Source organism: Pongo abelii, chromosome 3 (genome assembly GCF_028885655.2).
Source record: "Pongo abelii isolate AG06213 chromosome 3, NHGRI_mPonAbe1-v2.0_pri, whole genome shotgun sequence".
Taxonomy (NCBI): Eukaryota; Metazoa; Chordata; class Mammalia; order Primates; family Hominidae; genus Pongo; species Pongo abelii.
In genome coordinates this window covers 64945165-64957301 of record NC_071988.2, presented here as the reverse complement: position 1 = coordinate 64957301, position 12137 = coordinate 64945165, and the positions used below count along the sequence as shown (strand labels likewise).

The 12137-nt window shown below is 50.3% G+C and overlaps 1 protein-coding gene across 1 annotated transcript; it reads left to right on the top strand.

The window, feature by feature from the left end:
• The first annotated feature begins 9148 nt into the window (after window positions 1-9148).
• GSX2 (GS homeobox 2) lies at window positions 9149-11493 on the top strand. Its single transcript, XM_002814788.5, has 2 exons — window positions 9149-9912; window positions 10577-11493. The coding sequence occupies exons 1-2, from the start codon at window positions 9336-9338 to the stop codon at window positions 10915-10917; spliced, it is 918 nt and encodes a 305-aa protein (XP_002814834.1). The 5' UTR covers window positions 9149-9335; the 3' UTR covers window positions 10918-11493.
• The last annotated feature ends 644 nt before the right edge of the window (window positions 11494-12137 follow it).

Below are 12137 nucleotides of genomic sequence, written 5' to 3'. Positions count from 1 at the left end.
GGGAGGACCTCGAGGCAATACTGCCAGAGCCCCTCCTACTTAGAGTGTCCAGGCTTCTACATGGGGAGACAGCGCACCCCCCAGACACTCCCGCCCACTCCTTTCTGGCTCGCTGAGTGACGCCAGTTTCAAGCCTCAGCCCACTCCAGGCTCCAGGACCAGCAGAGCGGGTCTGCGTGGACAGAGGCACTGGGCTGCGCCCGTCGCGCACCCCACCGAAAGGAAGGCGTGCCTAGTGGGGAGGCGGGGCTTGAGGGGCAGGGCGCACGCAGACACACTCCTGCTCTCTCTACGCACATTCTCACACTCTCGTTCACACCGCACTCACCCTGTGCACACCCCCAGTTTCTCGTATTCCTCACATTCACACATTCATACACTCATATATTCACACACACCCATGCTCCCAAACACGCTTCACTCACACAGCTACGCGCACTGGGATCAAAGACCACATTGGGTACAGTGTACACTGCTTGGGTGATGGGTGCACCAAAATCTCAGAAATCACCACTAAAGAACCTATCCATGTAACCTAACACCACCTGTTCCTCAAAAAACTATTGAAATAATTTAAAAATAAAAAAGGAAAAGCAATCTCATTCCGTACCCTCATTCTAATTCACTTTTCACCTCTTCACACACCATCACGCCCACGTACCTTAATCTCACTCTTGACAGTACACTTATGCTCGCGCTCATGCACACTCGCCCCCACCTCTCCTTCGCTCTTTACACGCGCTTGCGCGCAGACACACTCAAGGACTCCCTACCCACTTACACTCACGCATGCGCACAAGCTCACACGCGAACTCTGCCTCCTCACTCGCGCTCGCGCATGCGCATCCGTCGCGGAGAGGACGTTGTGCCGGGTGTGGGCGCGGGTGTTTGGTGGCCTTTGCAGATGGGCTTGTTTTGAGGCTGTGGGATCAGTGCGATCGTTTAGTTTTCCTTGGTTTCCCAGTGAGAAGTAAGTTAGCCAGGAAGAGAGAGGCGGAGACCCAGGGAGACCGAGACTGTAGGAAGGGAGTAGGTTGCGGTTTTAGAGCCGTGGGAGCAAGAGCGCCGGGTAGGAGCTGTCGCGCAGAGAGCGCCTCGCGCAGCCCCAGAGCCTGTTTGTTTACCCTCTTGCTCGGAGCGGCTTCTCCAGCGTCTCATTTCTTCTGCCTCCCTTGGCCTCGCCCAGGTGTGGGACGCGGGCGAGTGAGGACGGACTTACAACCGTCCTCGGCCGCGCAGCACAGGGTTCCCGCGCCCTATCCCTATGCCCCGGGGACACAGCGCAGGAAACTGAAAAAGGGACTCAGCGTTAGAAACTATGGTTGGAATTCTCCCTCTGCCACTTGCTATGTGGCCTTGGCCAGGTTACCGTTGTCTCAGAGCCTCCGTTTCCTATCTGAAATAAGGAATCATTCATTCAACAAATATTAATTGCCATCCTAACATATGTTACCTCTGGGCTGGACGTTTGGCATACACTGGTGAATACATAAAACAGACCCAGTTTCTGCCCAGGAGCAGTTTGCAGTCAACAAGCATACGGATTGATTATGATGAGGGCTTTTAAATAAAATAATAATAATATTGCTTTCATCCACTCCAAATGTTTTTCAGCGCTTACTGTGTTCTGCGCACAGGTGAATAAAAACAATCATGTCCCCTGTCCTCATTCTAATTCCAGTCTGTACATTGGACTGGCCCTCAGAAACTTTAATATATAGGAAAACCAACCACACTAACCAACAAATGGACAGCCAACAAATAAGGAAGTAATAAAAGCACCTACCTCACAGGGTTGCTGTGAGAAATAAAGGAGGCGTTAAAGCCTTCACCCACTGCCAGGCATATAGTAGGTGTTCAATAAATGCTAGGTGTTACTAGGTGGTTAGTATTACTTAGTGCCTAAAAGGCTCTGCCATCACTAGCTGTGTGACCTTGGTTCAGTCTTTGAACTTCAGTAGTTCAAATAGGGTTCTCCGCAAACATAATGCGGAGAAAATAATGGCATTTTATCTGGGAGGGCTGTTGCGCGGATTAAATGAGGTCATGCAGGCAAGGCTCTTGGTTCAGGAACTGCCACACAGTGAGAGCTCGGAAAATGTACCTACGAGTATTGTCATATACTCGAAAGGCGACTGTTTTCCTCCCATGCAAAGCAGGTCGGTGTGCAGCAAAGCTGGGAGGTTTCTAATATCACAGGAACGTTTTCAAATTTAGGATGCAGTCCCAAGAGGGGACGGCCAGGACGCCAGAGCCTTTGACGGGGGCGGGGAGTGGCGAGGTTAATGTAGCTGCTGAACAAAGGTATGCCCAGAAACCGAGGGCTAGAAAAACCCCACACTGGGCGCCTTCAGTGTGCGAGCGCCAGGCTGCGGAGGAGCCTTAGAGGGCAACACTCGGCCGGGAAAAGGCGCGGGGGGACGGAGAGATGGTTGTGCAGCGGCTTCCTGGCTCCTCGTTGCCAAGCCCAGGGACTCTGATACCTCATTTACAAGCTTCAAGAGCCCATGGAGCTGCAGGTCTCAGATAATAAAACCAACAAGAGAAGCCACGAGCCTTACCAGGCACCAGGCCTGGTGTTAAGGAGTCCTTAAAACCTCATAAAAACTCGAAGACGGTGGCATTTTCTCTATTTTACAGATGCAGAAACTGAAATTCTTTCTCCACTTTCCTTGACCTCCTTTCAGTTTTTGCAATTAACCAAGAGAAACTCTCGGAGGCTTCCATCAGCACCCTTCGGTGGCCCGGAACGCATTCCCCATCCCTCTTTCCCAGGCCAACACCCGCACATCTTGCAGGTCTCCGTTTAAATGTCACTTCAAGCTTTGGTTTTATCATCACCCAGAGCCCCTTGAGCTTTTCTTTCATATTCACACGACCTTTTTAACTCACCAGCTCCGAGTTAATTTGTTGATTCGCTTAACCTGGAAACTCCCCGGGGGCGGGTCTTGCGCTACTGAATTCCCTGGCGCGCAGCCTGGGGTATAATAGGCGCTCAATACACACTTTCCAACTATCAAATGACCAGATAAGGCTCAAAGAAGTTACGTTGCTCTCTTCAGATTCCATGATAGGAGGGCGTAGGGGGCAGGATTTATCATTTATTTCTCAACTACATCAGAACCGCAGGCAGAATTCTGGTTGACTTCTGTCTCCCCCTCCATCTCCACCCCGCCGTGTTCCAGCCTCACATCATTAAATCGAAATCCCTTAGGTAATCAGTATTTTTATAAAGCTCTCCAGGTGATTTTTGTAGATGACCAAGGTCGAAAACCAGAAGGGCTGGGCTGCTAAAAATTATAAAGAATTGCTCTTATTTTAGTGACTTTTTTTTTTAAGTCTTTGCTCCCATAACTAAGCAGCTATTTTGGCTCCAAGCTTTCAGAAAATTTAGGCCAAGGGAAGTGGGGAATTGGTATGCATGTGAATAATTCAACCCTCCTCTTCCACACTCCCTGCCTCCCCCGCCCGCCCTCCAATACAAAAACCACATCTCTGAATAGGGTAGTAAAAAATAGTAAGTGCCAGGAGAACTGGAGAGGGAAGGAGGGAGGTGAAGCATTTGCTTCAATTATCCGGATAATTGTTCCCCACCTCAGGCCATTGTTACTGAAATGAAACAATATTCTATTGGATACTGTCTTGGCCTTTTCAGGCCTGCTCCCTGCAGTGCCTAGCACACGCTGGGCACAGAGTAGGCGCTCGATAAATTTTGTTCTGATGACAGAGGAGAGCTCTGAGGGTGGGAGAGAGGGATGCCTTGTTCGGCTTGAGGATTTGGGGGTGGGCGAATATTAATTAAAGTGAAGTGGGGAGCAGAGGGGCTGTGTGGCAGGCGTTCAGTGCCATCAAAACTTTTTTCCAACTGGGCTGTTCCTGAAATTCTAAGCCAAACCCCTCACTTATTGCTCAGAAGACCTCCACTACCACCCCCCCCCAACCCCCCTCTCCCCGCTGCTTCTTCTCAGAGGGCCGAATTGAACTCTTGCAACTGTGGTGAGCACAAAGGCGAATTCAGGTTTCTCAAAAGCCCATCCGTTCTGAATAAACACCAGGGAGAAGCAAGATTATTTTTGGTGGTGCATGAACACAGGGCCCACAGCCTGCCCTCCCTCTAGAAAGTCCTTCCCTGGCCTTGCATTAAAACTAACAATATTGGGGCAGCTGAAGGAATAGCCTGGCTCCTGAGCCCCCCATCACTTAAGCAGTACAAGAATGTGGGGACTAGCTCCCAACTGCCCTCTTTCATCTTGACCCACAGCTTTTCAAGAGGAGCTTGAGTTCTCTATGAGTGTGTATTTGCTAATTGCAGCCGGGGCTTTAATGAGATTCTTTTAACTCCCCCAAGCTCGTTTGCAGGTTATAGCCTTATATGGGGACCCACGTTTTCCACCCTGGCTACACATCCTGTGAACAATTGCCTCTCCAGAGCCTGAAAGGAGAGCGAGCGCCCCATTTCTGCTGAATACACGTCTCAGTTCATCCAAGGCTGGCGGGCTTTTGATGGCCACAATGCAAGTTACGCCCAAAGAGTGTCTCTTTGGTCAGATCGACAACGCTTGGCTTCACGTTTGCAAGTTAAACGGGCAGAAACCCGGCTGAAACTCCCACGCCAGACGCCAGGGACATTTCCCTCCGCCCTGCTCAGAGCAAAACTGGGGAATGGGTCTGGGCAGGGGGAGGAAAGAAAGGAGGGGTCGTTGTGAGCAGAGGGTGGGGGAGAAGAGAGTTCTTATTCTCAAAAGCCACCTAGAAGAAGAAAGGGGGGGGGCCATTTTCTCTGGCATTTCTTATTTTTATTTTTTCCATTTTGCTTTGTTGGCAGCTTTACCCAAACAAAAAATAAAATAAAATGAGAGCATTTTCTCCTTGTCTTCACCTAGGTAGCTGCTTTCCTCCAGCCCCTGAAAATGTGACTCCTTCATAAAATCAAAATTTATGATTATTCAAATGTTGGGGACTGTGAAAAGAGAGGAAGAAAGAGAGAAAATTAATATTGCAGCTGTTCTTCTGATTAATGAGAGATAATTGCTCATGAAAAGTCACCCCTGTGGCATTTTGTTGTCTCCTGGATCTTTGTTCTTTTCCACTATTATTGAGGACTTTCTTGAAGACTAAGCGGTTCTTTTCAATTTTTGGGTATTCAGAAAGGGTTGCCTGGTTACAGAGAATGGGGAAATCTCGGGCTATATCGGGTAAGATGTGCCACAGACAGCAATATCACAATGCCACTCGGAGAAAAGGATGGATACAAGTTAACGATGCACTTTCAATAAAACATTCATAGACTTGTTCACGCTTTGATAATGACCTCATTAAAGGGAGCTGGGGGCAAGTAAGTCCTGTCTCCTGTTTGTGTTCGGCTAACAAAACCCAGCTTTGAGATCATTCATCGCTTTGGAAACTAATATGAAATCAATGTAAGAGGAGCAAATAAATCCGAGGCGGCTCCGCCAACTCCCGGGCTGTCCCGCCCTGCCTGCAGCCTCCATTTGGAGCAGGAGAACCATGTGGGCAAATGCTGAAACTAAGAGAAAAAAAGGACTGCGGATGAAAGTGGTGGTGGTGGTGGTGGTGGTGGTGGTGGTGGTGTGCCGGGGGGGGGGGGGGGCGGGGGTTGGAGGACACAGAGGGAGGGGCAAAGTGGGAGTTACAGCCTGAAAAAAACAGCTAAGACAGGAACGGGTCAGAACTCTGTGGCCTGTTGAATAAGCAACGCTAAGTCCCCGCCCTTTACTTTTCCTGACTTTGCCCATGAAAGGAAACAGGAAGAAAGAGAAGTGAGACAGGAATGTGGGGTTCAGGTCAGGTGCCATTCCAGAGCTGGGAAGAAGTACTGGAGACCTTTTGGAAGCTAGAACTAAGAATTCAAATCTCAAGGTTGGGCTGAAAGGAAACTGCTCACCCAGGCTCAACTTGGAGAATCCAGAGACAAGAAGGCCATGCCTCTGCTGTTCTTTCTAGAATAGCTTTGATTTTTTTTGTAAGTTGAGGGTAAGGGTGGAGTGCCTTGGCCAGGAGGAAGTACAAAGAACAATTTTGTTACCATCATATATGTGACACTGTCTTGCACTCAAGGAAGACAAAACCATACTCTATCGTCCCGAAAAGATTTCCCCCTTCCTTTAAAAGAACTAATTTTCTCCTTGAATTATGAAAGTAATGGCTTAGGTAACAGCCTGTACTCTGTACCCGACTGCTTAATACTGAATAAATCCTTCCACGTGGCTCCCAGAGTCGTGGCAATTAGAGCTCATTATAGGCTCATAAGAGCTCTCATTTTGGGGATTACTTAATGGACGATGAAATTTTATCGGACAGAATCACTGAGAAATAAAATTGTGTGGTGGCTCAGGCACCATGGGCACACGCCAATGGTCTGTCTGCTCCCTCTCAGGAAAAGAAAGCTGAACTTGGGGTCTCCTGCTGGTTCAGGGCACTGCACTCTGGGGAACGGTAGGGCTGGGCAGGGCCGGGGTCGGGTGGGGGCAGTGCTGCCCCGGGGGCATGGAGGGTAGGCTTCCTTTGAGGAGGGGATAGGCAGGTAGGGCCAGATAGGGGCTGGACTAAGAAGAGAAGGAGGGAGAGAGACTGGTGGACACTGAGAGATCCAAAGAGAACTAGAGAAGTGAGTCAGAGTGGACAGAAACTATGCAAGAAATAGGATTCCAGTATACTTGCTCTTGGTGGGCTGAAGCAATTAACCAAGTACCCTAAGGGGCAAGTTTTTCAGACTTGGTCTTGCTTTCAACCTCAGCCTGGTCTGAAACCACTGCTCCACTTGAAGTCTTTAGGAAACCCCGTGAGCCCCTCACATTTCTCAAAATTCCTTGGCACTGAAAAATGAAAGTTTCCATAGTCAGACACAAATTGAATAAGATGCACAAGCCTCTTGCATAGTTAAGATTCTCTAAAGTAAAATGGTCTGCACATGGGTGCGATTTCTAGGACTTTAGCATAGGAGCTGTTCCTCTGAACACATCCCAAACCGCTGGGAACATTGCGACTCAAACCATCAGCCCAAAACAGACTGTGGATAACCTGGTACCTAACCCAGAGGAGGAAAAGAGAGAAAGCTATTATTCTTAAAAAATATCTATATATGTATCTATATCTATATCTATATCTATATCTATATCTATATCTATATCTATATCTATATCTATATATCTATATCTACATCTATATCTATATCTATATCTACATCTATATATGCTTGTATAGTTGCAAAGTGAATGGGGGAAATCGAGTCATCTATTTCGACAGTTTAGGACTGTAAAAAATATCCTGCCATTCAGCAGAGTTTTTTTTATTGCCATTCTCCATCAGTGGCTCCAAGCCTTCTTCCTGGGGCTGAAATGATTTCAGGGATTGCCTAGATCCTCCAGTCATGAACAAGGGCGGGCTGGGGTGAGGCTGAGCGTCTGCAGACCTTGTGGTACAAAAGTAGTTACAGCTGAGCTGCCCCATGTTAAGCCCTGAGACTCCTTAATTGTTGTCACAAGATGTTGGATTAGCACATTTCTGGAATAGCTGTCTGTTTACACTCCAGAGACCCACCGTCCACTAACCGCTTTCTAATTGAATTCTAATCACATTCAAATAGCTCAATAACCAGCCTCAGCTGCAATTCATAAAACTTTAATTGCCATCCATAAATCCTGGGCTCCCCAGAGCGGGCATCCCTACAACCCAATTACACTTCTCTAGCAAGCAAGAGAGACCGTCACAGAGATGGAAAGAGGAAGACAGAGGATGGAAAGATAGAGCCGTGCCTCTAGCTAGTGCTCTCCTGGATTTGGGCACCTTGTTCTCTCAGGTGGAGGGAGTCCTGTCTCTAAGTTTCTTAGCACCATCATGAACTCAGGATTGAAGTTAGCTGTTCTGGAAAAAGGATCAGACTTCTAGCTATTGCCCAGCCTCATGGCCCCAGCCCGCTTTTCTGCAGGGGGAAACGAAGAGAGAAAATGGCCACCTCTGCTGCCTTGCCTTCTCCGAAGATAAATAGTCCCAATAGTTTGGCAGCCACTCTCTCTCGGGCAGTGAGGGGTGCGCTAGACTTCCATGGACCAGAGAGATTTCCCTTACAAAGCCACTTCTGCCAATCAGAGGCAAGATTCCCTGGATGGCTGAATCCTCTTCATCCTTTTTAGGTTCTTAAGATGCAGAGGAAAGAGTGCTTCCTGGTTAGCCTTGCTAAGCTGCCCAAGATTGGTAAAAATGAGGGACAGGAAATCCTCAGACCCAGAGTGAAGGTCTATCTAATCCCTTCTCCGTCTTTAGGAGGGCTTGGTGTTTGAGGTCCTCCCTCCAAAATCTTCAGGATGGAGTTTGTAGGGTTGCCCTGGAATGCCATGGTGTTAACTACTTGGAGAAAGAAAAGGGTGACTCTTCAACATCTCTCTCTGCGGAAGTGGGAGGTGCCGATCAGAAAGGGAAACAAGGAAGGGTCGTTGGTCTGAGTGGCCCCAGGAGGGCCCCAAGTACAAAGACACTTCAGATCTTGTCGAACATCAGCATAAAAAGCTTGACGGTTTCTTAGCTGGGAGGCCTCACTATTCTGCGCCGGACCGTCCTGAACTAACCACCTGAATGACCTCTGCCAAGTCCAAAAGCTGTGGACAGGGGTAGGTGTAACCGTTGCCAGAGCTGCGCTCAGGGACTGGACGACTGCCAGTCCGCCGCCCGCACAATCCTGCTCCAAACCGCAGGCCTCACACTTCACCGCGCCGCAGCCACCCCTACCACTGAGGAGCTGGGAACACTGAGCATTCCTATTAAAAAGGCCTCCAAGTCCCCACCTGGTACGCTTTGCGGTGGGGCGTGGGGAAGAGTTAGGCTGGGACCAGGGTAGCGAGAGGGGGTGGGATGGAGGATGCAGCGCTGTGATTTCTCAGTAAAGCGTGGAGAAAGAGGGGGAGGAGGCCGGCCTCCCCGGGAAATTAACAAAACCTACACTTTGCAAAGTCTCCCCCATCCCCCTCCCCCGAGTTCTTCCCCGCCGCGCGCCCGCCCCTCCTCGCGGCTTCTGTTGTGACTCGGGCAGCCTATCCCGAGGGTGGGGAGCTGCCGAGGAGCCTGAGCCGAGCGGTACTCCGCAGCATCACGTGCCAGGGTGGGGGGCTATAAAATACCCGAGCCGGGGCTCCGGGCGGGGGACGTGAGGACCAGCCCTCTCCGGGGACCCCTTTGTTCCCAGCCCAGACGCCAACACCTCTGCGTCCCCAAGGGCTTGACTGCCCGTGTCTGCGCGGCTCCCAGGGCAGAGCTTAGAACACTAGAGGAGAGGGGTCGCCGCGACCGGCCGGGGCTTCCAGCCACCCACCCCTCTCGACATGTCGCGCTCCTTCTATGTCGACTCGCTCATCATCAAGGACACCTCACGGCCTGCGCCCTCGCTGCCTGAACCGCACCCCGGGCCGGATTTTTTCATCCCGCTTGGCATGCCGTCCCCATTGGTGATGTCCGTGTCCGGCCCTGGCTGCCCGTCCCGCAAGAGCGGCGCGTTCTGCGTGTGCCCTCTCTGCGTCACTTCGCACCTGCACTCCTCTCGGGGGTCTGTGGGCGCCGGCAGCGGGGGCGCAGGGGCCGGGGTTACCGGGGCCGGAGGCAGTGGGGTGGCGGGGGCCGCAGGGGCACTGCCTCTGCTTAAGAGCCAGTTCTCTTCGGCTCCTGGGGACGCGCAGTTTTGCCCGCGGATGAACCATGCGCATCATCACCACCACCCGCCGCAGCACCACCATCACCACCATCAGCCCCAGCAGCCTGGCTCGGCCGCGGCGGCGGCAGCAGCAGCAGCGGCGGCGGCGGCGGCCGCGGCGGCCTTGGGGCACCCGCAACACCACGCACCTGTCTGCACCGCCACCACCTACAACGTGGCGGACCCGCGGAGATTCCACTGCCTCACCATGGGTAGGGCGGGGTCTTGGGGCACCTGCGCTCCGCGCCTTTCGCGCTCCTGGAGCAAACTTTCCACCTCCAGTGGAGGAAGTGGGAGCCCGGGGACAGGGTGAAGAGGGAGGAGGGGCTTTTAGTGTAACTGTAGAGTCAGCCACAGAAGTTCCACGAAGGTGGAAGTTAGTTTGCCAGCTTCTCCACTCAGCCTGGTGCGTTTTACTCCTAGTAGTAGGTGCTCGAGTATTGCCTTATTAATACTGGGGCCTTAGGGACCTCGAACGTCACGGCGGAGAAACCGGAGGTTAACTGCTTGGGGTTTGGGGTGGGTGTGTTTGAAACTGTGTGACATCCCCGCGTCGGGGCTGGCTAAAGCGTTTTGACGTTTTTGGCTAAGCCTGCGCACTTCTCCGCTTGGCTCAAAGGGAGACGATCAGATAGTGCAAGCCCCCATCCCTCTTTAATCCTGTGACTTCGCATCCTGCGCATCGAAGACCTTTATTTGCTTTGTACGTCTCTTTTCTTCCCCACTAAGCAACCACGTGCCTTGAAATGGGAAAGGGATACAGATGTTCGGCTGGGCTTCCCCGGGTGGGTCCCTGAAATGCGTCCTGGTTAGCACGTGGGGTGGGAGCGCCTTGCCCGAGCCTTACCTCTCTACCCTCTCTTCGCTGGTCCGCAGGAGGCTCTGACGCCAGCCAGGTACCCAATGGCAAGAGGATGAGGACGGCGTTCACTAGCACGCAGCTCCTGGAGCTGGAGAGAGAATTCTCTTCCAACATGTACCTGTCTCGACTCCGGAGGATTGAAATCGCCACTTACCTGAACCTGTCGGAGAAGCAGGTGAAAATCTGGTTTCAGAACCGCCGAGTGAAGCACAAGAAGGAGGGGAAGGGCACGCAGAGGAACAGTCACGCGGGCTGCAAGTGCGTCGGGAGCCAGGTGCACTACGCGCGCTCCGAGGATGAGGACTCCCTGTCGCCGGCCTCGGCCAACGATGACAAGGAGATTTCCCCCTTATGAGAGAGGGCCTCCTCCCTCACATCCCCCGCTCCTGGCAGACCAGGCAACGCCAAGGCGTGGGGCACCCAGGGGCCAAAATCCTTGCTCATTGCAGTGGTCCCATCTGGAGAAGAAACGAACCTGGAAGTTCTGGAATGGACAAGCCGGGGCCTGACCCTTCGCGTCTCCTTCTTGACCTGTTTATCTGGGGCTCCAACTCGAAGTTATAGATTTTTTAAAAAAATGTAAATAACCTATAATTCAACTCATTCTCGTCGTATAACAGAGGAAAAACAGGGTTGGTTTAAGTTTAACACTGTATGGGGTTTTTGAAAGCACATGTCATTTCTCCATCCCTACTCTCTTTCAGAACTCGATAAGAACACAGGCTTTATTGATTATTTTCTGTTGTAGTTTTCAAACAAAAATACCCAAGTTGAAAATAATTTAGAAAATTAGACCCTGTAGGTCTTGCGCTCTGAAATTTCGCCTGGGGAGAATTTAAAATCTAAGTCGCTGGAAGTCCCTTTGTATGTGAATAGTTTTATATAAAATTTATATTTATATTTATTTAAATAAATGAAACAAAAAACAGAATTTTAAATCTGTGGTATTTGCTCTCCCTATCTTCTCCTGCCCCCTCCTCCAATGTCTAGAGAAAGGCATATGCAGGAAAAAGCTGTCTGAGGAATTCGAGGAAAATGTTGAGTAAGAACTTGGTAATGTGGGTCTCTTGACTGAGGGAGTTTATGGCTCAATAGGTTTTCTATGTAATAGAACTTTCGCCAAGGAGACACCTTTAGTCATGATGGCATCTACCAGGCAGTGCCTCTCCATCCTTAAAATAGGCAACCTCCTCACAGTTGATAGGACAATCACTCCATTTAGAATGACATTGACCATTAACGACAGGTAAACCTTTATTTAGCAAGGAAGGGTAAAAATCCCCCATCTAGTTTTTGTTTTCTTCTTTCTACTTCCTCATTTCTCTCAGTACGAAAACTTGAATTATGTGAAGGAATTTGTAGAGTCAGAATAGTTTTAGGAAGAGCAACAATCCATCAAACAGGTCAGAAGCAAACAGTGGAAACTTAAAAACGATGCTACAAGCAGAATTAGCGGGTTTTTAATGTTGAGAAAACAAAAAGTCAGGGACAGGAAGTATTCTTTTCAAAGATCTATAATCTCACTTTTTCAAAGCAGCCCAGAGATGCCTTTAGACCTTTGAGTTTTGGGGTTTT

Bases quoted from the DNA above. Each gene is read 5' to 3' on its own strand.
- GSX2 (XM_002814788.5), top strand. From the start codon at position 9,336: ATGTCGCGCTCCTTCTATGTCGACTCGCTCATCATCAAGGACACCTCA. The intron at 9,913-10,576 runs GTAGGGCGGGGT...GCTGGTCCGCAG, and splicing joins ATTCCACTGCCTCACCATGG to GAGGCTCTGACGCCAGCCAG.